The 26,589-nt window shown below is 34.5% G+C and overlaps 1 protein-coding gene across 2 annotated transcripts in view; it reads left to right on the top strand.

Moving 5' to 3' along the window:
• The window catches only part of UNC13C (unc-13 homolog C), a 546,797-nt gene that overhangs the window by 206,784 nt on the left and 313,424 nt on the right, over positions 1 to 26,589 (top strand). For both annotated transcript variants that reach the window (XM_055319980.1, XM_055319979.1), the window contains 3 exons: positions 1,446 to 1,665; positions 12,171 to 12,398; positions 13,403 to 13,544. In XM_055319980.1, the coding sequence (XP_055175955.1) occupies positions 1,446 to 1,665; positions 12,171 to 12,398; positions 13,403 to 13,544 (590 nt within the window). The remainder of the gene's footprint in view (positions 1 to 1,445; positions 1,666 to 12,170; positions 12,399 to 13,402; positions 13,545 to 26,589) is intronic.

Below are 26,589 nucleotides of genomic sequence, written 5' to 3'. Positions count from 1 at the left end.
AGGGTCCTGGAACTAAGTCCCATGTAGGGCTTCACGTTCTGTAGGGAGTCTGCTTCTTGTTCTCTCAGTCTACCCTTCCCCCAAATCATGTTCTCTCTCAAATAAATAAAATCTTTAAAAAAAGAGAAAAAAGAAGTCACCTACATAGTTTGATATGACAAGCACATAAAAGGACTCATCCAGACGAGTCTCTTTCCTATAAACCTACAGTGGGTTCTGGAAAATCCACTGTGAGTGCTAATACTTAGTATGTATTTACTATTTTGAAGTCTATGGAATACGTTCGTTACCATCACAATTTGACCTTCAAAATAATACTACAGGTAAGTAGGTAGGTAGGTAGGTAGAAGAGAGCAAAGCTTAGAGACCTAAAGTTTCTGTAGACTATAAGACTCCTCAGTGGCAGAACAGTGACTCCACAAAATATGTGTATACCCCTAATATGTGTCAGGGATAATAATAGCCACTGTGAGACATTAAAGAAGAGAAATATGGAAGATTGGCCATAAATATCGCCTGAAGAAACCCATATTAAATGTCATGTGATTGGTCCAATGCTAGGGAACTCAGGTCTTCTGGTTACTCATTCAGTGAATTTTTCTACCTGACCAGTGGCTTATCATTGAAAGTCCTTCCATGAACTACAAAAATTTATCTCCCTTTAAAATAGTACCATTACCTTGGGAGAGTGCCACATTTAGCCTTTACCTACTACTAGTGATCCCTTCTGAATTAGTTGATGAGCTCCTTCCTAAAGGAAGCAATGAAAGCAGTTCTCTGCAGAAGGAATTGTAGAATGAGCATATTTTGGAGCTGGGAAGGGTTCAAGTGTCAGGGAGGGTACAGAGTTAGGAAAGAGAGGCCCTAGTAGGATACAAGAGAGGATGGGGATATTTCTGGAGGGTTAGGGTCAGCCTTGAGAATAGTTTCCATCTACTTTACAATTTTACCAAGAACCAGTTTAGACCAAGGAGATGTGTGTGTGTGTATTTCTGCATGTATGTTGTGTATATGCATACACATTTTTAAAATTAATGTTTCCTAAACACCATTATCAAGTCAGAGACTAGGTTAAGCTCTAATGACTGATAAAGCAATGAGCAAGATTTTCATGATCCTTGGCCTCATAGAGTCTACAGTATAGGGATGTGAACATTATCAAGTAAGTAGAGCTTGTTGCTGCTCTGAAAGAAGGTTGCACAACAGTGGAACCCAGTCTGGTCTGGAAGGTTAGCAAGTTCTTTTGTCAAATGAGTGAATTGGGCCCTAGAATGCTGAGAAGAATAAGTGAGCAGAATGACTGTGCTTACTATCATTACTTAAGTCAGTAATTAAGAGGCTGTTTCAAAATAGCATTTTCAGGGAAAAGTGATAACATAGTTTTATGCTGAAATTCTCCAAATCCACTGACTTGGCTGGCATTGTAATTTATCTCATCTTTACAGAAAATACATGTCTTCAGGAAGACCTTACAGGCACTGATCTACCCCATGTCCTCCACCACCCCCCACAATTTTGAAGTCTGGACGGCAACAACACCCACCTACTGTTACGAGTGTGAAGGGCTTCTGTGGGGCATTGCCCGGCAAGGCATGAAGTGTTTGGAGTGTGGAGTGAAGTGCCATGAAAAGTGTCAGGATCTCTTAAATGCTGACTGTTTGCAGAGTGAGTACCTGATTGGGCTAAAGATATATAAGCAGAGCCTGCCTTATCCTACATGTTTTCAGATTAGACCTCTTCAGTTCCTGCTGGTTTTCAGTAATTCCAACCCCCACCCCTTCTATTGCACAAAGATTCACATATCACCCATGAAGTCATCTCCTTGATGATATGTTCCCACGGTGTGGGGCTCTGACTTAGATTCCTCAGAATAAGCAATGACAAGCTCACCAAGTAGAAAGCTTGAAAGTGACTTTTGATCTGTTTGGTCACTTCTATCTCATAATAGCCCTGTGTGGAAGTGGGAATGTGGAAAGTCATGTTCCTCAAACAAGGACTAAGGCTTAAGGCACACCCTTGTGATTACAGCAATCTGAATTCCTTCCCAAGCTTATTTGGTGTCTGCCTGACAGAGTCATATTCTTGGAATTGGGACATTTTGTGTTTGAATATCAAAGACACATCTAACTTACCAGATATGTGACCTTGGATAAGTTTTTTAACTTCTCAGGGCTTCATTTTTCTCCACTAAATGAACAGGAATAATAAAATTTACCTCAGAGGGTTATGGGGAAGACTAAATGAAATAGTCTCTGCTAAAAGTCTGGCACATAGTAGATGCTCAATGAATATTAATAGCTTCCCCATCTTTTTACTTCTGAATAGGTACATGTCACTTCGACCTTTGTGACAAGTTATCTTAAATTTTCCATTTCCAAAAAAAATTCTTTATACTGCTTCTTTAGATTAGGTCCAGAAATGCCAAAAAACATCACAGTCTAAAATACATATTACTGACTTTTCACTGCTGCATTGATTTGGTTGTGGCTGTGACCCTTAAATTACTTAAAAAAAAAAAAAAAGCCAAAGAAATCTATTTAAACAGGGACTTTCATTTGCAAATCCTTTTTTTCACATGTAAACATTGTCCCTTCTGTTTATTGTTTATATGAATACAGTGAATGTATAACATCCATGGGTTGTGTAAAATTGAGGATCAGAGGAAAATGTCAAAATAAAGATTAAATCAGAAATGCTGTCTGCTGGTTTTGTAGTAAATCATACACATTTTCTCTACTTTATTAATATTCTCCCTACACCATCAGATCAGAAGGAGGCTATTAATGGTAATAAATGCATTTTTTTTTCAAAATAGGTAGTGTCTCTTCTCTAAAAAATAAAAAATATATTCAGGAATAACTGCTTAGGAGGAAGGGGGATTGACTGAATACTACTCAGCTAATTTACATAATCTCATAATCCAATTAGATTCAGTCCATTTATTTAAAAAATGAATGGTAAACAGGCAGTGACATTTGAAAAAACAAAAAATATTGCCATCTAGAAACAAATGGCTTGAATCCATTAAGGAAAAAAAATGATGTAGATTATACTTTAGAAATGAGCTGATTCTTCTCTGTGTTTTAGAGACTAAAGATGTCACACTTTCATTCAACTTTAGAAACATTTTTATAGTATCTATTTCTGTTTCTTAAGATACATTGATGGATGTTGGCTAAATTAAGCAACTTTTTTGAGGTTTTTCATTAAAATGCACATGTAAACTGAAAGAATCAAAAATTGTTGAGAAAAATGAGGATGGGTATGAATGCCCCAGGAAGGGAATATTTTCTTTAGTAATACCTCCTTATTGTTTTCCTAAAATCCACATTTGTGTTGAACAGAAAGAGGCTTTGCAAGTATATGAATTTAACTTCACTTTCCACAATAACTATCAATAAAATTTGAAATTGTCCCTACAGAATCAATGACATTTCCTTAAGAAATTTCTCTTCCCATTGACTTCAGCAAGAAGTTTGCTATGGTGACACACCTTGTATAAAATACTTACACATATGCCTATATTAGAAGAAAAGGAGAGCATAAAAATAGGAAATCAGAATTGGAAGGTATAGCTAATTCAGCCAGCCTCCTGTAAAAATGAGGAGGTTCTATGATTTTTTTTCTCAAAATTGTCACTCTTTGTTTGAACACCTCTAGGAAAATGCAACAATTCATAATTAGAAAATGGCACTGTGTAAATTACAATTTGAACCAAGCCCTGCCTCCTGGTAACTTCTATTCTTTGAACTTCTATCCTGGGGAAAATATTAATGAATGGACTTCCTTTGTGTATGAGGTTTTACTAATACTTGTCTTTTTCAAATAATAGTATTCAGGTTTTTAAAACCCTTATTATTTTACTAATCTTTTTCTGAAGACCTTGCTGTCTGTCATCATATAAACACATACACTCAGAATAAAAACAAAAAATATATATACTTTACATGTGGTCTGACCCTTGATCCATGCCAAAGAGAGTAGGTAAAGTTACTTAAAGTCAGTTTGAGTTTGGCATATCGCTCCTGTCAAATCTTGGGACTGTGATCTATACACTTGTAGTCAAGTGGGATTAGATCAGGTAATTGAAAACCCTGCTCATGAATCCAGTAATCCCTCACAGGTGCAGAGATTCCTAGAAATGTCAAATAAGTTCCCCCGAACTACCGCACCTCAGGTCCTGGTGAGGCAATTTTACTTGGTGCTGGTTCCTATGCTTTGCTGCCTTCTTGGCCCAAAGCTGCAAGCCATGTGGTATGGCAGATAGAAACAGAGACCAAAGAGAAGCAGATCAATCCATGAGAAAAAAGACCTGATTTATTCTTCCTTTCTCAGTTTCAAGCCAGTGTCAGTGGCCAGAGTCCACCTGTTGTTTCTTTAATAACTCATGAGTGGCCTGCTGTTTCAAAAAGACATTTCATTTTTGTTTTGGAAACAACATTTGGTGGTGAAAGAATTGAACTATTGCTACTGGAGGAGCAGCTGGTGACCCTAAGTGAAGTTAATATATAACCTGTAAGGAATTTGCCATGACAATTACAGTGATAGTTTTAAACTGATAAAAAAATATGTATGTTGGATGGGTTGAAGTTGTGTGCAGACTGAGACATAAGTAGAAGAGAGATCACATGTAAAGTACTTTTCTTGATTATCTTTTTGAAGTAAAAAAGAGACAACTTTAAAAATTGGAAAAATATACAAATAATCATGGTACCTAATCTATTGGCTTATACTTCCTTACACATTTCCAAGGAAAAAAATCCCAGAATTCCACTGAATACGCATTCTGCCTACTTTTAATTCTTAACTGGAAATTTTAATTACCTCCTTAAGGATAGAAAGTATTTGCCAAAAGTTCAGAAAAGTAGCATCTTGTGAGCTGTTCTCTTGATCTGTGTGTTTCCCACTGACATGTGTTCTATTAGCCATTACAAATTCACAGCATTAACAAAATTTGGCTAGAGTATTCCTATCTACAAACTACATACTGATTCTCTTACTTTTATATTTGTGTTACCACATTTTGCAACTGTGATATCTTAAGATGGTCAGTTATTTGTGTATATTAATTAGCTATTGTGGGTAGGAGCTTTCAGAGCTCAAGAAAAAGTAACCAATATTCCCTAGACTCAGACATATTTTCTAAAACTGAGATGAACAGATGTGAACACATATCTTAGACTCTTTGAACATTCTACTCTTTTAACAATAATTACACGAGATAATACTTCTATAATAAGTACTCAAGAAGCTTAGAAGTAGGATTCTGTATATCCACTGCTCTAGGATGGAGGTTGTCCTCTTCATTTCTCCAAAATTTATCACACGTTGTAGCATAGTTAGTTGCTTAATAATTATTGCTTATGCAACAAACGAAGGCATGAGAATTGCAGTTAGAAATAGCATGTAATAGTTTAAAGATCATTCTTTGTGGAATCACAGATTTTTAGGGGAGCCTTTGAGATCAAGGAATTGGGGAACCCTATCTACTGATTTTACTGAGTTCACATAATCTAGTTTCTTGTCAAAAAGAATCAAGTGGATAATATAGATAGGGTTAGAACTGAGGTCTCTGAACTCCAGCCCAGTGTTCTGTCCTAATTTATAAAGAAACATGCAAAGTTTATAAGAGAAAACATGGAAAGTTGATTAATTTTACTGTGCTTTTCCACCCTCCCATGAGTACCCCTGACTTTTAGGCAAACTATGCTGCCCAGATGTTGGCTACACATTATGATAACTCAAAGCCTGTCCTCTGTGGTCAACCCATCAAGTTTGGAGTGTATCCCTATTACAACTTACCTACTGCATTGGCTTTTCAACAACACTAAAGAGAAAATCATCTAATAAATAAATTTGGGTAAAAGTGGAATTAATAATTACTGTAATGCAATGATCATTTTCTTAACCTCAAGGAATAAACCAGTAACAGAGCATCCTCAGGTTTGAGATAGGCTGCTATTGGGGAACAAAAATGGTGAGTATGCCTTACATGATGCGGTACAGATATTCAACATAAATAAGCAATGGATATATATAGATATATATCTAGATTTCATAGTCCTCAGTTACTTGAGAAAGATCTGGTTTCTAATACTGCTGCTACTGGAATTTTTCAAAACCTGAGCATCGTTTCTACATACATGAAAAGTTAATGATAATTATTAATGCCCCTCAGTTAAAGCCACCAAAAACACATTCATAGTTTTATTTTATTTGAATTCAATTAATTAACATAAAATGTATTATTAGTTTCAGAGGTAGAGGTCAGTGATTTATCAGTTGTAAATAACACATGGCTCATTACGCCACGTGTCCTCCTTAATGTCCATCACCCAGTTACCCCATCCCCTCTCCCACCTACCCTTCAGCAACCTATAGTTGTTTGGAAGTGAGGACAATTTGTGTTGGTTAAAAAATCTTATCTACCAGGAGGACATACAAGAGTGAGAGTAATATCGGTACTTAGCAAAGTAACAGTAGTCACTAATTCATTTTGTATTTTGTGGTTTGTATAGTGACCTTGTTTTCAAGTTTATTCATGTTCAAGAGGAGAACAGCATAGCCTAGCTATGAATGCCAGGCTAGCTTCTTTTTTTTTTTTTTTTTTTTTTTTTGGCTAGCTTCTGATAACACTATGAACTAGTTGTTCAGCCAACTTCCATTCAGAGGCTACTTTAGAAAGAGAAATAGAAAACTTGTTTAAAATTTTGTTTTCTTTTTTCTCATTTTTTTTAAGACATGAAAAAAAAACTTGTGAAAAGTGGTAAGAACAAAAAAAATATCTTTCCTCTTTCCGTCTCTCCCTTAATTTTTTTTTCCTTACATAGTAAAGATGCTTTTGGAATTGAGCACTTTGTTTTCCTTTGTTGAAATTAGATTTTCCCCTTAGCTACATAACTTTTGACTCTTAAATAATTGGGAATCTCAAGGAAGTTAATATCTAAATAATGCTCATTTGATGTAATAGCTTTGACATACAATTTTGAGAGTGCATTCCTGACTTTGTCTTCTTTTAATATGCAAATATTTCTGAACTTGTTCTCAAAATTTGTATTTATCACTAATGGTGTGATTGGATATGGTAGAGGTAGGCGAGGTGGGGAAGAAAGGCTGATTTTTGTTTTTGGACCCTGCTCAACAGAAGTAAAACTACTCCATAGAAAGTGGCGGTTCCTTGAAAGGCGGGGGGTGGGGAGGTGCGGGGAGCTCTCTGCCCACATTCTCCCAGTCTGTGAGGAGTAACCTATGAGAATGGGAGATGATGCTATGCTAGGTCTGTTATCCTTCAGCTATCCTTCTATTAATTGTCAATTCTTTGTTGTATTCCCCAAATTGTGTAGAGTATGTAGCTTTGCTTGTATAAAGGAAAGGAGACAAGTGATTTGAAGACTGGAGGAGCTGTCCATCTGCTCCTTGGAGAGATTGGGGGCATGTTAAAAGAAGAGGATTGTCTTGGCTGTAAAACAACTAAAGGAAAAATTGTAGAAAATACCAGCTCCATGCCCACCTATAAGATTTCATGAGAAAGACAGACAGAGGCACCAAGAGCAGGCTGACCAATAAGTTTTTACAGGGAAAGGTGAAAAAGCAATAAAGTCTCTTAGACTAGAGACTCCTAGTGAGATACATGCCACAGTATCAGACCTGCATGTTTTCCATGCATATTAACCATTTACCTCCTCTGGGTTCACCAGCCTCAAATGCAAACAAAAATTTATGGATATGAAGCAAAAAATATAATAGTTTCTTCCAATTTCTCTGAGTTTTATTTTCTTAAATCTTTCAGTGTTTCATTGGCTCCCATCTAACAAATACATACAGAGCATTAAGCGCAAGGCAGACATTGAATGTGGCACTGTTCCATGGGGAGAGCTTTTAAGGAGTTGCTTTATAAGTCAAGTAATCATAAAGCTAAAATCCCAAATTCCATGTTAGTATAAAATTCTGTAATACATGCTTGTATCTTCACCTTGTGACATCTGGACCTTATACTTGCTCAATTACTAGTATTGAAACTTTTATACGAAACTTATTTAATTCTTAAGACTCTGTTAAGAAAGATACTATTATTTCCTTTTGTTTTTCAGACGAGAAAATTAAGGTTTACAGAGACCAAGTAGCCTAATTTCAGATGGTTAGTAAGTGGCAAGTTAGGATTCACAAAGGACTGTCTCCTTGTAGTATAAGCAAAGCATCATGAGCCACTATGTTCCTTTGCCTTACTTAAGAATTATTTTCTTGATATATTTATTCCATTTATATTTGGACTTATGCCCTTTTTTTTGTGCTGACTATAAGTGCATGAAGTATTATATAGGCCAACCAGTTTCTGCTTTCTAATGATGGACACAGCCTTTGTTTTCTGAAAATTCCAAACCTGAAGCCAAGTTCCCAGTGTACTTTGTCTTTTCATAAGATTCCACAACATGCATATCATTTTACATTGAATTTAGTTTTGTTTTATTCCAGCATAATGGCCTTAGGGTGAGAGCATTCACAAAGTTCCTAACACATAAAATTGAATCCAGAGCCAAACTAAACACTCAAATATGGCAATCATTTTATTTTAGGTTTCTCCCAAGAAATATTTTATCTTCTCTATTTGTTGAATGCATTCCGTTTTCTAAACAGCTTGCTTGACACTTGGAACACACATTTGGTTAAGGTTGGCCTTCCAGGCTAGCATGTAAGGTAAATGGATGTACAGGCAGCCAGGCCAGAGGTGATGGATAAATGTTTAAGAATTTTGCAAGGCAGTTACTTAGAATCAGCCATGTTAGAGGTATTTACACCATAGAAATCTGCTAATATTACAGATCAGGTTTGATTTTGTTGTTGTTGCTGTTTCTTTGTTTGTTTTAGTAGGGGAAGGGAGAAAATATGACCACTGAGTTAGGGAAGCGTCTATTCCTATTAAGGAAGAGATAAGATATTATGCTCAGAATGGAGGTTTAATGGGGTGAAGTAAGTGGCTTGAAGAAAGTAGAAATGTTTTGGAATAGCTCTTGAGAAAAAATTGGAAAGAGGAGCAATTGGGACCAAGAGAGACTGTTGTAGCTGTTAGATGTACAGATAATAATCTGAAAGAAACACTGAAATTGTAAATTGCCATGAAAGGTGGTAAAATTGGGAATTTCACATGAAATATATGTGTTTTGGGTAATAAAATTATAGAGAAAGTGAGGGTTCTGATTAAGTGGCTATCCCATTAAATTATGTAGAAGGGAACCATGTTGGATAAGTTTGCCTCTGCTTAAGGATGAATTCTCTTGTATCTCTTGCAAAGAAGAATTTTGTTTTGCACAATTGTATCGTTTGATCTGTCAATTAAGTATTTTTAAAAGTAACGATGATGCATTCCATTTGGATAATGTATTACATTTTACAAAGTGCTTTCATTGTACATTATCTCTTTTGATCTCATTTACTGTTGATCCCTGGTTGACATATTACTCACTGTATTTCAGTGAAACTACAAGACCTTCTGTCATACACTTTGAAGGAAGAGTCATATAAATGCAAATTTATCTCTGACTTTGAGATAAACAGACCAAGCTTGAAGGAAAATAATAAACACAAAGAGTTGGAAATTCATGGCAAATTGCAGCTACCTCAAAAACGTTTTCATCAGAAAAATCAAATGAGATATGTGGGTTCAATAAACAATAGGCAGTGGAAAGTGCTCGTAGATTGGTGTCTCTGTATCTCCTACATGGAATTAAGTTAAATAATTTCCCTCGGATCAAAACATGTAAAAGTAGAATTTTTTAAATGCCTCATATCTTTTCCTAGAAATAACAGATAAAAGATTTAAACATAAACCTCTGTTAACTTGCTCTCCCCAGAATAGTGGTTTCACAGTTGATGGGTTGTCTGTTGTCCACAAATTAGTTTTCTACTCCAGCATCAAGAGCATTGGTGAAGGATTTCACAGCTGATTGTCAAACATTCCTAATTGATTCTTTTAAAAAATTCAAGAGGCAGTTGTTAAGTACAGAGATTGGATTCCTTTAGACTAAAAAAAAAAATTTCTCGACACCAAATTTAGATTAAAATTTCTTGATATTTAAATCACACCTTTGAATTTGGTGTGATTGCTTGAAAGAACATTTTTATGTGGGTGGTGGTCATCTGGCTCCTCCTGAATTTAGAAAAATAATCCAAAATACATGTAATTTTCAAGAACTTTAACATTTTCTTCTCTAGCTTTTGGGAGCATTAATAGCAAAACAGTAATATTTACTTAGAAATTTGGGAGAGAATTGCATTTTATGGCACTTCTCACTGATTGAATGTTCATTCTTAGGATGGCTGTCAAATACCAGACTTTTGGGGGCACTTTGAATTTTGAATCAAATTTTTCAAGTTACCACTGTTTGTTCTTTCTTTTTAATGAACATTTCAGTACTTGAAGTAAAACTCTTTGGTAGCTGGAACTATTCAATGTAGCCTAAGCTAGTTTTACTGTATAAAAATTATGCACTGTGCAGTTAAACCATTGTTGATAAATTACAGACATGCTTAATTGTTTAAGGATATGCAATTTACAAATGTGTAGCTGTTCTAGGGTCTGTTTTAACAGATGACTAGGGCATTTAGAATGTCCTTTCAAATTAACTTAAATGTAATGCATTCATTTTTAGTATTCTCTTAAATGTGATTTAAGTCCTCAAACTTTGTTCTGTTTTGTTTTTTGTTAAGATAAAGACAGGGAATCTGCTCTTTTTACCATTAGAATATTCATCCCTTTAACTTCCTCTAATTGCACCTTGGTTATTATGAATGAATTTTTTTCCACTTAGGAAACAAATGCTATACTTTCAAATAAATCAAGATTTTCACTAAAGTACTACTGTTGAATTGAATATGAATTTATTATAAAGAAAGCTAACAGCTGACCTTTTCCTCTTTTTCTTAGCTTCTTTGCTTAAATTGCACTTAACATTCAAAGACTTAGATTCAGAGAACGTTACTGAGGCTTTCCTTTGTGGTAGAAATCATGCAGATAAATTATCTTATTTAATCTCTGAACATTCTACCAGATATTAGAATGCCTATTTAGAAATATATTTCAAAAAATTCTAAGTTGGAATATTTACAGTCATGTGGATAAAAATTGGAACTGTTACTAGCCATGAACATGAGTTTTGTTTTTTATTCTGAAACTACATCTCATTTGTTCAGCACCAAAACCTATTTTGTATCAGCAGTGGCAGTTCTTGCAGCACTGGTACATGGGGTTTTGCTTTCTTATTTCAAACTAAGAAGCCATGAGAGTTGGAATCATGGTTCAATGTCAGCTTGTTGTATAAACATTGCATAGCCCAGAAGCCACACAGAGCACTGAAAATATCTGGCTGGTAGTTAGAGGTGAGGGATCCAGGAATGGACTTTTAGTAATCTCTCACTGCCAAAAGGATTTGCATTTTATGAACAAAAATACCCAGAAAGTTGAGACCAGTCATAAAAAAATTAATTTAATTTAAAAATCCTGGAAATCAAAAAGGATTTTGAGTAGAAAGAACTTAGCCTATTGAAAACTATGGCCATATCACAAAATGAGAGTTCAGGTCACGAGTTTAGATTAGAGGTCATCTAGCACAGTGGTTTCCGAATCCTTTTTTTAAATAGAAGAATCACTTAAATTTCAAGTAAAATCTTACCCTGCATTTCAATGTATAACAGAGAGTGTTGGTTATTTATTTCACAAGAAGAATTTAAGCACTTAAATAATAAATTCCATCATTAAAAATAATTAAGCACTTTGAACACCGGTATTTGAAATACTGTTTTTTGGGGGACATTTGCCATATATATCCTATTTTTTAATTTTATTTTACATGTGGTATATACCATATTTGAGTGCATTCTTTTTGTTTTTGGATATTCAAGCCACATATTTGCACAATACTTGATTTACCAAATAATACAACTGAAAAAACTGGGAATCATGGAAGTCCATTTACTTGCCATTAACACAAAGGCTGGTTTGGAATCTCAGCCTAGATATTTTGTCCAGCAACATTTATGTTCCATGAACAAGGTACCCTGACTCCTCAGAATGAAAGCATTTATTCATTCTCCTATTCCTTCTTTTTCTCCCTCTCTTGAGCTGTCAAAAACTAACTTTATGTGCATTGATGTCACCATTGATTTTTCCATTATAGGAGCAGCAGAAAAGAGTTCTAAGCATGGTGCCGAAGACAAGACTCAGACCATTATTACAGCTATGAAAGAAAGAATGAAGATTAGGGAGAAAAACAGGCCAGAGGTATTTGAAGTAATTCAGGAAATGTTTCAGATTTCTAAAGAAGATTTTGTGCAGTACACAAAAGCGGCCAAGCAGAGTGTACTAGATGGGACATCTAAGTGGTCAGCAAAAATAACCATTACAGGTAAAAATAGTTGCCTTTAACATTTTGATTCCACATTGAGATTTTTATGTCTTAGAAATCATTGCTAATAATAATGATTATAGGTAAAATAAGTACAATTCTTAAATCTGGTCAATATTGACAAGAAGTATAGTTGGTACTTCAAATTTCTAAAATATATACTAGATAATTGAAGTAATTTCAGTCTGTTTGTTGTTCTAATTGAAAGCTCTTCTAGAGGAAGAAGTTCTCTTTTACAATATACTCATCAATACCCTGAAGTTTATGGGAGATTAGTTTTGAGCTGCCTGCCACTGATAAATTACATGAGTAATTTGTCTTTAATGATAGAGACATTTGACATTAAAGACATTAAAGACATCTTTAATGATAAAGACAAATCTCTTTAGTCAGTTTTTCTTAATGAGAAAACACATCATTTTACTTAATCCTTGATCAATATTCCCCAGACATTTGATTCTTGAGTCAGGGCAATTTGAGCTTAGTGATGTCTAATAATATGTACCTCTGGAGTTGCTTATTACAACAGCAAGTGCACATATGTTGTGTTAATGTTTACCAAGTCTCTTAACTTACTCATATGGTACTTTCAAGAAAAAATAAAGATGCATTTTTTTAACTAGGTTGAGTTGATGAACAGTGACAGCAAACTCATAAATAGAAATTTTAAATCATAGACCTCTGTGTTGGATAACTTTTTGCATATTGTATGTGCATCTTTATTTCTCTATAATGTAAACAGTAATACATATATAAGTACGTAGCTAGTATGTGTATAGAAGTGTATGTATATAGCTACTACTTATTACAGGTGAAAGCAAATATTCAAGGAATGTTTTAATATTCAGTGTTTTCATTCTTTCATTAAATATTTTTAAGTCCTAATGTTCATGACAATAAAAGCAAACCATGAGTGAAAAGTATTAGAAACTCTGTCTTTCATTATTCCTTTTTTTGTTTGAGGAAATATTTATATTAAAAATGTCTATTTTCATTTATTTCAGTGGTTTCAGCACAAGGTTTACAAGCAAAAGACAAAACAGGGTCAAGTGACCCATATGTTACTGTTCAAGTAGGAAAGAACAAAAGAAGAACTAAAACCATTTTTGGAAACTTGAACCCAGTATGGGATGAGAAGTTTTATTTGTAAGTATATAATGTGAAACTATAACAAGTATTGATATATGTGGGAATAAATTTAAGACAGGCATGCAAAATATAGAAGCAATCATTATCTCCTATTTAATACTATCTAAGCAGAAATTATGAAAAGTGAAATTAATGTTTTAAAGGCTCTTAATATTCATATTTACTATTCTTTATCTTTGGAAGCAAGTGAATAAAAAGAATATGTCAAACAAAAGGTGGCATGGTTGGGGTGACTTTACAGGAGAAAAAAGATTAAAAATACTACCTGTAATTTCAGTTGACCCAATATAACTTGCAATTTACTGGCTTGATTCAGCAATATCTTAACATCTGAAGATTTAGGACTAAAGAGAGTAGAAAGATTTTGGGCATCACCTAGCCCATCACACCCAAACCATGATGAAATGGTTGATGATAACTTTTACAACCTCTCATTTCTTGAGAATTCATTTCTTTTTAAACCTCTTATATTTTGTACCGAACAGCAAGAAATTATTTTTCTGGCATAGGTTCTTTTCTTCCTAGAGACCTAAGAAGCCTTCCAATTAGCATTTGATAGAAATGAAAATTCCTAGAAATGAGTGCTTTCATTTTCTTCCCTCCTTTCTATACCAATGGTGTAAACAAGGATCTTGTTAACATGCCCAAGAGAGCAAACCCAACACATAAGGCTTGTTTGGGAATGTAGGCAACAGTGAGTAAGAAATATAGAGCTTTGTATAAATGGGCTGATGAAAGGAATATTCAGAAATAGGTCTGGGAAATCAGTTGGGACCAAATAATGGGATACCATAGAATGAGTTTGGCTACTTCCTGCCTTTACGCTGATGGAAGATACTATTTTAACATTTTTTTGTTTGTTAACAGAAGTCAAGAAATCAATTGATGGTCATAAATTCAAATTTCTAAAGCAGTCAAATAAATGAATCAAGAAGGTTAAGGGTAACAGAAAAGGACAGGACTATGGCAAGTTTAGATAGAGCAAGTGACTCTTGGAAAAATAAAGCTTCCATGGCCACATAATTATGCAGATGCAATGCAGCTAGAGCTCCCAGTTTCTCAGGAGAAGATAGAAGTTTGAAAATTTAAAATCAGGCTTATTGAAGTAAAATTGACAAAATGTAAGTCAATTTTAGCTAATAGATAAAACTTAATAGATAGTATTAAGTTTTGGCCTGCAGATACCTCCATGAAGCCATCACCACTGACAATATAATGAACATATCCCTAACCTTGTATTGCTCTGAACTGTCCCCACAATGAGACAATCACTGATTGCCTTTATGATGCTGTAGAATACTTTTCATTTTGCATTTTGAAGATTTTAATATAAATAGAGCATGCAGTATGCATTCTTCTTTTGTGTCGTTTGGTTCACTCAGTGTAATTATTTTGAAATCTATCCATGTAACAGGAGTTAGCATTAGATCATTTCTTTTTATTGCTAGGTAGCATTTCATTGTAATAAAATATATTTTTAAAGGTTTTATTAATTTATTCATGAGAGACACAGAGAGGCAGAGACATAAGCAGAGGGAAAAGCAGTCTCCCTGTGAGGAACCCAATGTGGGACTTGATTCCAGGACCCCAGGATTACATCCTGAGCCAAAGGCAGATGCTCAACCACTGAGCCACTCAGGCATCCCTCATTGTAATAAAATATTAAAGTTTGTTTATGCATTCACCTTTTGAGGGATATTTGTTTCTAGTTTTTAACTATTAAAAAAATAAAGCTGTTTGAAAATTTGTAAACATATGTTATGAATAGATTTAATTTTTAAGATAATTTTTCTGACACCAGTGTATGAAAGTTCCAGTCTTCTTATCCTCCTAACACTTTGTAAGTTGTCTTTTAAGGTTGTGTAATTCTTACATATGTGTAGTGTAGTGTTATCTTATAGTGGTTTTATTTTGCATTTCTCTGATGACTAATGGTTTCAAGAATCTTTCATGCACTGTCCATGTATCTTTTTTAGTTAAGTGTTTATTTTGCCCATTTTTATTGTTTTTGTGTTTTGTATTTGTGTAAGTTTTTATACTTTTATATTTTACATTCAGGTCATCTTACATTTTTGAGGTAATTTTTAATATGGTAGAAGAAGTTATAGACCTAAGTTTATTATTTTGCATACGGATTTCAGTGGTTCCTGCACCATTTTTTGAAAGCACTATCCTTTCTTTACTACTAAACTGCATTTGCACCTTTAGTAAAATTGAGCTATCCATATGGATGTTGATCAGTCTATTTCTAGATTGCTCTAATTATCTATTTATCAATATGTGTGCTAGCACCACACAGTCAGGATTACTGCAATTTTACATTATAATCAGTCTTAAAATTAGATTTAGTCTCCCAACTTTTAATTTTTTTTCAGTTATTTTGTCTATTTAGAACCTTTGAATTATTTCCAAATGAATTTTAGAATCTGCTATCATTTTTCACACAAAAAGAAACCTGATACAGTTTTGATTGTCCTATTGCCCTGGCTAAGATTTCTAATATGATACCAAGTAGAAGTGATAGAAGCACACATCCTTGGCCTTATTCTGTCTTAGATGGAACACATTCCTTTCTTGATTAACTATGGAATGAGCTGTAGGCTTTTGGTTGATGCCATTTATCCAGTTGAGACAGTCATCTTTTATTTCCAGTATGTGCAGTTTTGATCAGAAACAGATATTGTAGTTTGTCTAGTGCTTTTACTGTATTTTTAGATGATTGTATGATTCTGAATGTTATTTTTAATTACTTTGAATATATTTCTCCATCATATCTGTGTTTACATGTTTTTCTTGCATCATTGCTCTCATTTGTCACTCTGTGCAGGTCTTTTTCCTCCCTAGTTGCTATTAAGACAATGTTTTCTTTATTAGTTGCACAATATGACTATGTTGTACCATGACGAGGTTTTCTTTGTGCTTCTTGTGTGTCGGGTTTATTGAATCAATTGGGTCTGTGAGTCTGCAGTTTTCTTCAGATTTGGAAACATTTTGGCTATTTCCCTAAATATTCTTTCTCCTTTTACTTTTTGGAGCTCCCACTAATACATATATTAGACCTTCTGAGTTGTTCCACACCCCACTGATGGTATGTTTATTTATTTTTATTCTTTATCTCTTTCTTTCCTTTTTTTCTGTGTTTCACTTTGGATTATTTCTATTGCTATGTGTTCCCATCCATTTACCTTTTCTTCTGTCATGTCTAATGTGTTTTTAATCCAAGATAATGTATTTTTTATCTCAGATGTTTCAGTTTCCATCTCAGGAAATTCAAGTTAGGTCTTTGTATCTTCTGTGTCTCTACTTAACATTTTTTTTAAATTAAGACTTAATTTTCTTAGAGAAGTTTTAAGTTCACACAGAAATTGAGGGGAAGGTGTAGTGATTTCCTCAGCACCTTCCACCCCCCACATATCCATAGCCTCCCGTTATTACTAACATCTCCCCCCACCACTATGGCGGTATGTTGCTTTTATAATTGATAAACCTATACCGACATATCATTATCACCCAAAGACCATGTTTAATTATGGTTACTGTTGGTGGTTTATATTTTATGGGTATGGACAAATAAATAATGATATATGTCCATCATTATGGTATCCTACAGAGTATTTTGCCTTAAAAATCATATATTACACCTATTCATTCCCGCTTCTCCCTGAATCTCTTGACAACCACTGATCTTTCTATTGTCTCTGTAGTTTTGTCTTTTGAAGAACATCATACCGTTGGAATTATACAGTGTATAACCTTTTCATTTTGGCTTTTTTCCTTAGTAATATGCATTAAGTTTCTTCCTTATCTTTTATCTGGCTTGATAGTTCATTTCTTTTTAGTACTGAATAATGTTCTGTTGTCTAGATATGTCACAGTTTATTTATCTATTGACCTACTGAAGAACATCTTAGTTGCTTCCAAGTTTTGGCAATTAAGCATAAAGCTGCTATAAACATCCATTTGCAAGTTTTTGTGTGAACATAAATTTTCAATTTCTTTGGGTAAATGCCAAGAAACATAATTGCTGAATTGTATGGTAAAAGTTTATTTTGCTTTGTAAGAAACTGTCAAACTGTCTTTTAAAGCAGCTGTACCACTTTGAGTTCCCACTAGCAATGAATGAGAATTTCTGTTGCTCTGAATCCTCTTTAGCATTTGATATTGTCTGTGTTCTAGATATTGACCATTCTAAGAGGTGCGTAGTGGTATATTTTAATTGGCATTTCCCTGAAAACATTTGATGTGTAGCGTCTTTTCAAATGCTCAATAGCCATCTGTATGTCTTCTTCAGTGAGGTTTTCAAGAAGAATTTTTTTAAGAAGGTTTTTTTTCTTGTTGAGTTGCAAGTCTTTTGAATGTTTTGGATAACAGTCCTTTATTACATATGCCTTTTGAAAATTTATTCTCCCCATCTGTGACTTGTCTTCTTATTCCCTTGACACTTTCTCTACCTTGCTTTTTGGACACATGCAAAACTTGTAACTGTTTTGATGTCCTTGACTGCCAATTCTAACATCTGGGTCACTTTTGACTGATAAGTTTTTCTCTTCGCTATGTGTCATATTTTCCTGCTGCTTCACATGCCTGGTATTTTATACTGGATGCCAGACATTGCAAATATCACCTCATTAGTTGACGGGTATTATTGGCATCCTATAAACATTATTGATCATTGCTCTGAAACATAGCTAAATTACATGGAAACAGTTTGGTTTTTGGATTTTTGGATGTTGCTTTTAGGATTTGTTGAGTGGAAATGAAATAGTGCTCAGCTTCGCACTGATTCTTCCTCAACACTGAAGCAAGATCTGCTGTGTATTATTCTGCCTTCTGACTCCCAAATGATACGTTTTTTCAGGTCTTCCAGGTGGAAGCAAGCACAATTTCTGGTCTTTGTGAGCACAGAGCACTTCTGAATCTAATCCTTTTGATGCATCTTCACCAGGTCTTGAGGCGTTTCAGTGTGTGCGCTTACCATGACTCGCTTGCTTGCTCAAGAGGAACCCTCTGCAGATTGTCAAAGTTTTCCTTCTGTTCAGTTCTCTTCTTTTTGACATTATGCCTTTGGCCTTTAGCTGCCTGGGTCTTCCTGGATTTTGGCTCTGTCTTCTTCATCCAGAGTCCAGTGGACTCCACCTGAATTCCTTTTCCTTGGACAGTGGCCCAGAAACTACCTCAAGGCAGTTAGCTGAAGTAATCATAAGGCTCACCTTGTTTTTTTTTTGTTGTTGTTGTTTGTTTGTTTGTTTGTTTCCCTGGGATCAGTGTCCTTCCTTGACAGACCTCCAGTAAACTGAAAACCATATACTTTGCTCACTTCGTGATTTTTCATTTGGGAGGATATTTCCAGTCCATTATTGTCTGTGGACTACAATGAGAAAGTCTGAAAAATCTGAATGTAATTGATAAAATGAAATAAAAGAATATGAGAACCATACAAGGTATGTCAAGCAACATCCAGCTTCTAGAGATGTTTGATCCATAGGTTGCCAGTTACTTGTGTTTAGATAAAATATCCATCCAAAGGGACACAGTAGCGGAAATACTTTAAAATTTTAATCCTGTAATGGGTTCCTTTGAGAAATCAGCTGAATAATGATAAGTGTATGTATGTGAGGAAACCACCTACGAACAAGGTAGGGGCCACCCAAAAGATCTAGGTATGACAGTACCTGGGGCTCATCTAGGTCACAAATAGTATTTATTCACACCAAACAAGATAGAAAGCCTTATAATTATTAGGACAAGTACACAAAAGAGTATAGTGGAATGGATGGCTAAAATAGGGATTATCTGTATTTTGGGGCAATTTTCATATAATTTACCATATGCCTCTGTTTTTCTTTTGACAGCAGACATTATCTACAATGGCAATGACAATATATCTATTTTTTAAGTAACACTGTTTTCAAGGAAAAAGAAATTCAAATTCAAACCCATTGTGCTCTGCTGTTCATGTAAAAAATATATATATAATTTGCATAATTTTTGCACAATATTTTTTACTTACTGACAAAATATGTGTGACTGTTAAGTTACACTCACACATATTTTCTATTTGTCCCCTCTAGAATACCAAAAACAAATGCCTAAATTTTAACAGTAACTCTTTTTGTTGTCAGTTTCTAGAACTCTGATTCCATTCTTAATATTGAGATTCTACATCACTGGTTCCAGAAATACTATTTTGAATCTACCTTGAATGCTTTCATTTTACCATGAAATGGCATGAGAATTGAGAATTTATCTTCTTTTATAAGGATTTTTCTTTGCAGGAGAAAATGAGTTCATGGTGAATTTATGTGCAGATTTTGAAAAATGCATACATGTCATACATGAGCTCACCCGTGCCTCCCACTACCTTGACAGTTCTACCCTGTGAGCTGGAGTGTAAAACATATCCTGACATTCTGAAAATAAGTTATATTATTAATAGTATAACTATAGTTTGCATTTTGGTGAATTAAATTCTGATCTTTAGTTTTTCCAATATGAAAAATTGGGATAATGATGCATACTTCACACGATTGTTATATTGAGATAATGTATATAGGTTTCATGGTACTTGGTAAGCATTAAAAATGGGAGAATTATTATTAGCATTAGTAACATGATGACATCCTTTGTGGTAAGATTTAGGACTTTACAGCAAACATGGCAGTAATGTTTTCATGTAAAAAAAAGTTCTAATCTGAATAGTGAGGTCAAGAAAAGACTAATGAACAAAGATGCTCTAATAGGAAAGTATTACTGAAATAAGAATTACAGAACTGAAATTGGCACAGGATCTGAGAGACTGCTTTATTCAAGTCCGTCATTTTACTGATAAAACACTTGAATCTCAGGTAGGTTGTAGGAGAGCTGAGACTATAAAGCATCCCCTATTCTGAAGCCACAAAGAAGATGCAAATAAAAATAAAGAAGGATTTTTTTTTCCAACACCTAAAGTATCATCTTAGAAAAAATGCTGTGACCTGAACAAAGCAGGCAGGTGCAAAGCTATAAAATGAAAATTCAAATGAAATTTTTAAAATTTTTTGAAAGCCTAATAATCACCCCATTAATAGCAATTTGATATCCTCAAAAGATTAATGCTAAGTCATTTCACTTTTAATTTTACCTCTCTTAACATAAGTTAAAAAAAAACCTTTTACATTTTCATCTTCAAAAGACCAAGATGTTGTGTGATTTAAGAATGGGGCACTCTGGAGAGTGTTTGCCAAGAACAAAGGTGTGACCATTTGAGCTCTGGCAGAAATATGGGTTAAGAGGGGTTGTAAACACACATAACTTTTAAAGCATCATATGTGTATTAATTAAGGTATATGAAAGTGCTTTGAAATGATAAAGTATTAAATAAATCTAAGGTACTTGTTATTTTTGATCCTAGTAAATTATATATTTGATCATTTCATAATTATGACATTTGATTTTATTTTCCTATGCTATAGTTAATGAAATGGTTATCGTAAACCATTGCCTCAAGAGGAAAAGGAGTAAATTTCTTCCAGTGAGTTTTAGAGAGAAAATGGCAATATAGTCTGTCTATTTGAATGAGAAATTTTGGAGCTAGGAAGTTTACATGTATATGATGTAGATACTATTCTTTCTAGAAGACTATATAGTTGATGGTACTTTGTTTTTGCTAACTTATGAAATTAAAACCTTCATGCTGATTCTCTCCTAGAGGGAATCTGGTAGGCATGCATTATTTCTTTATTTTTTTAAGATTTACTTAAATTCCAATTAGCTAATATACAGCATAGTATTAGTTTCAGGTGTACAGCATAGTGATTCAATACTTCTATGTGATGCCTAGTATTCATCATAGCAATTGCCTTCCTTAATCCCCATCACCTGTTTTACCCATCGCCCCATCCATCTCCCCTCTGGTAACCATCAGTTTGTTCTCTGTAGTTAAGAGTCTGTTTCTTGGTTTGCCTCTCTTGCTCTCTCCCTTTGTTCATTTGTTTCATTTCTTAAATCTCACATATGAGTGAAATCATGGTATCTGTCTTTCTCTGACTGACTTATTTTGCTTAGTGTAATGCTCTCACTCCTACCATGTCATTGTAAATGGCAAGATTTCATTCCTTTTTGTGGCTGAGTAATATTTCAGTCTACTATGTGTATGTATATGTATATATCTTCTTTATCCATTCACTAGTCAGTGGATTGTTGGGCTATTTCCATAATTCAGTGATTGTAGATAATGCTTCTAAATATCAGGGTAGAGGATCCCTGGGTGGCGCAGCGGTTTGGCGTCTGCCTTTGGCCCAGGGCACGATCCTGGGGACCCGGGATCGAGTCCCACATCGAGCTCCCGGTGCCTGGAGCCTGCTTCTCCCTCTGCCTGTGTCTCTGCCTCTCTCTCTCTCTGTCTCACTCTCTCTCTCTCTCTCTGTGTGACTATCATAAATAAATAAAATAAAAAAATTAAAATAAATTAAATATCAGGGTACATGTACCCTTTTGAGTTAGTACTGTTGTATTCTTTTGGTAAATACCTAGTAGTGCTATTGCTGGATCATAGGATAATTCTATTTTTAACTTTTTGAGGAACCTCCATACTATTTTCCAGAATGGTTTTACTAGTTTGTATTCCCACCAACAGGGCAAGAGGGTGTCCCTCTGTTAATTATATTTTTAATTTGCATTAAAGAATTATTTTAATAACAAAGGCTAGTCAACGTAATGCCTATAATAAGAGTACAGACATACTCTCATTTATTTATGGTGGTATTGAATAGGCACAGCAGTGGTGTTTAAACACCTTACTTATGTAATTGACTGGACAACCACCTCCACTTGCTTTGTGGGTATCAATTAAATTCTACCCACATTTCCTGAGGGCCCATTTTATGCAAATCCCTGTACTTACAAAGTCCATGGAAAGTACTGACTTGAAGAGCGACTTCACATTATACTAATAAGCTTTTTGGCCTACTAGTTTATAAACTTAAGTTCCATTACTTTTCTGGATTGACATGTTTTATTTTATTTTATTTTATTTTATTTTATTTATTTATTTATTTATTTATTTATTTATTTATTTATTTATTTATTTATTTTTTTTGGATTGACATGTTTTTTGACCTCCAGAAAACCTTTTAGCCTCTGTGAATCTGTCTCACAGTGGGCAGTGCAGGGAAAATAATTACTCTCCACTTTGACTCAATAAAATTTTTATTAAGAGGCAGTATACATGCAAACTCTTAACATATAAACACCAGAAATTTGTAAAATTGTTGTGTATAGAAACATAATTGCATTGGCCCTTTCGAAGAATGTTGCCCATGTTTAATTCACAGCTAACCAAATGCATGGCACACACAGAGCCAGGCCCATGGCTCTGGACCATGCTGTGTGCTGTTCAGCCTAGGACTGAGCACGAATTAAGCATAAACTAAACTCTATAGGAGATAGCTTATTTAAATACTGTAACTAAATACTAATATCTCCTAGTGTAGCAGATTAATATTTTAAAATGTCAGCCTGAACGTAATCAAGTGATTTGATTTGTTGCCTAGATTACTAGCATAGGCCTTTTCTGGGTTACATGGGAAGGAAGTATTTCCTCAGTTGTCTGAGCTAGATTACAAGGATGGTATTAGCATCAAAAAGTCATTTGTTAGGAAGATTGTTCCACAATTGTCTAGAGCAAGGAGTTTAGTCACATTTTGTGGGGTTAGAATATGTCTACATTATTAATATGCCTGGCAATGGGGAGATATAATAACCAATACAGCCTTTCACTTAGTAAATGAGATTGAGCCATTATACATCCCCACACAGCAGAACCAGTAGAATAGAAGAAATTTACTTTATCACTGCTTCATCCCAGAAAAAAAGCGTCTTATTACAAGGAGAGGAAGGGTATATGGAAGGAGATCTGGGCTGAATTAACTAAACTTGTGGCCCCCAAAGAGAATTGATTGCCAGTAAACAAACCGTAAAATTTCAGATCAGCACATATCCTAGAAGATGGCATTGTGATGTTCCATAGGCCAAGCTACAGAAGGCCTTTTACTTAGTTTCAAAGTGAGAATTAAATAAAATTCAAACAAAACTCCCAAATTTTGAGGGAGCAGTTAGATTACAAACAGCAAACCCTTGGGGCAATGAGACTATTCTGTAAGGATGCCGCTTGGTGGGAAGAAAAAAAAAAAAAAACACATTTAAACTGGACCACGGAAAAGGGATTTTTATGTGGACACAGAAGTCCTTGCAGGAATCCAGGAAAAAGAAAATAAGAACTCTAAAATGGCAGAAATTAGGCCCTGTCATTCCTCTCTATTTTTCTCTGACAGTTTGTTCATCTGTATCTGTTTTTCCCTTTCTCTCGTTCTTATTTCTCCTCTCCCTCTCTTTCTCCTTTCATTTGATCTCTCCTGCCCTCCTTCCTAGTGCTCTTTCTTCTTCCCTCTCTCCTCCATACTCTGGTTTGATTCCTGATCACTACTCAGTAACTTTGCATATCACTAGTCCCCATGTGGCCCATAATAGATAGCCTCAGTCCTGTGACCATATGTCTTTCAACTCTGGCATTCACAGATTTCTGCCAGGAAGATTCTCTGAATTTTAACCTGTTCTTCCAGTTCATCCTTATAAAGTACCAGGCAGGCTGTGATAAGAACACCTTACACCTACATCCATCAGTTGTGCTTTGTGTGAGAAAAGGAGAGGAGGGAAATCCTGGTGGTCTGCTGGTGACTTATTTGACCCTATAGGTCAAAGCAGTTGTCTCTGAGTGGAATATATCTAGTCAAGGCACTAAAATGATCTGGATCCGTCCAGCATTCTCAAGACACAAATCTTAAAATTATAAACAGCCTCTGTTGGGTTCATCCTCCCAACTCTTGGGTATACCACATGTGTGGACAACCATTTTAAAGGCAGGAAAGGGAGATCAATATGCTACTCCTATATCTAGCCAAACTGGAATTTTACAGATCTCCAGTGACCCAGAAAAATAAAGTGTAAAATCCAATTTTCTGGCCTTTTTTTTTTTTAGTACTAGTTCTATCTTTAGAATAATAATTCATTTGGCAAATATTTATTTGTGAGACAGTCTTCTATGTGCTACAGACACTGAGGTAATTATGAAAGATGATTGCTTCCCTTTACAGAGCTGTGGGGGTTTTTGTTTTCTGATTTTTCCTAATTGGAGTAGAAATGTTGCTTGAGGCTTCTATCATCAGCTGGGGAGGGAGATCCAATCCCCAGAAATTAGGAGAGGGAGGGGCAGTTCAGCTTGGTGCTGCCATCTTGGCTGGGCTTGACAATAGGATAGCTACTTATTTCTATATAGAGGGTGTTTAAAGCATTATAATATTTGCATGATGAGCAAAAGAAGTTCTAGATAGGCAAGTGCCTTATTGAAGAAATATAAATGTCTAGGAAGGAAAGTCTAAAACCCAAATAATTGCAAATATCATAATTATAGGCACTGATATTTGTGTGACTATTTATAGTACCTCAATTCCGATCACATGTATTATACTTCACAGTGCTTCACAAAGCATTGTTGCTGTCATTGACAGATGAGAAAGTTCAAGCTCGGGGAGGTCAACAGATTGTTTCTAAAGAATTCATCCAACAAATAAAGCAAAGAAGCAGGGCTAATTTTTTCTGTTGGCACAGTAAAGGCTCTTTCCACACAAATTCACCCACTAGTGCCACTTGTTCAAACCAACCACCCAAAGAACCATGGCAAAGTCAGTACAAAACAACCCCACTTGAGAAAAAGGTTAAATGGAGGCAAGAAGCTATTGAAAAGAAACAACTGACCTTCAACTTCTAGAAATGAAACATACAATATGTAAAACAAAAAGTACACTAGTTAGGAATGACAGCAGATTAGATATTGCAGAAGAAAAGATAAAGATATAATATTAGAAAAATATGAAATGTAGATAATTTTTAAAAAAGGAATAGAGACCACTTCAAGCATGTAATTGAAGTCTTATAAAGGAGAAAAATGATGAGTACAGAAAAAAATATAAAATATTTGAGCAGATAATAGCCCCTTTTTTTTGCAAGTTTTATCAAAATTAGAAACCCACAGATTCAAGAAGCTTTAACTTCAAGCATAAGAAAGTGGAAAAAATGACACCAAGGTACATCATCATCATGCTCAAAACCAAGGAAGAAGAGAAGGTTGTGAAAGCTTTGAGAGAAAAAGGAACAATATATACAGAGTAAAACAAGATGGCTGCAGACTTCTCATAAGAAATGATATTAGCAATAATATAGTTGGACAACTTCTTTAAATTGTTGAAACAAAAACTGTCAGACTGGAATTCTATACTTAGGGGAAATACTTTCAAAATTTAAGGCAACAAAATAATTTTTAACAAATTAATTTTTAAGGCAAAAAGAGGCTTTTTAATACATAAGTTGAAAGAATTCCTTTCCTTCTGACCTGCAGTATAAGAAATGTCAGTGAAAGTCTCTTAAACAGAAGAAAAGTGATACCAGAGGAAAATGTAGATTTATATAAATGAATAAAAAGAAATGAAGAACATTGGCGATATTACTATCTACATTAATAAAATAAACTATTTTGATTTATTTAAAAGATTATTCAATATTTTAAACACAATAACAACTAGTCCTTATGTAATAACTAAAAAATAGTAACAATTGCAGAAAGGTCTGGAGGACAGTCCTGGAAATATACTGTTGTAAGGTTCTTATACTGTGCACAAAGGAAATGATATTGTTTGTAGATTATGACAGTTTAAAGCTGTGTACTATAAAAAAGATGTGTACTATAAACACTAATCACTAAAAACAACAAAAATATCATAGTAAAAAAATAGATTAATTTTAATTATTAAAAAAATACTCAATAAATCCAAAACAGAAAAAAAGACAAAGGAGGTTTAAAAAAACAAACAGGGAAATTAAATAATAGCAAGATGATAGATTAAAACCTAAACACATCAATAATCACATTCAGTGTAGAAAGTCTAATACCAGGTTTAAAAGGCAGAGATGATCATATTGAACAAAAACACAAGATCCAACAATATCCAGC

The sequence above is a fragment of the Nyctereutes procyonoides genome, unplaced genomic scaffold, assembly GCF_905146905.1.
Source record: "Nyctereutes procyonoides isolate TBG_1078 unplaced genomic scaffold, NYPRO_anot_genome, whole genome shotgun sequence".
NCBI lineage: Eukaryota > Metazoa > Chordata > Mammalia > Carnivora > Canidae > Nyctereutes > Nyctereutes procyonoides.
Note: the sequence above shows the minus strand (reverse complement) of the source record. Positions and strands in the feature narration are given on the sequence as shown.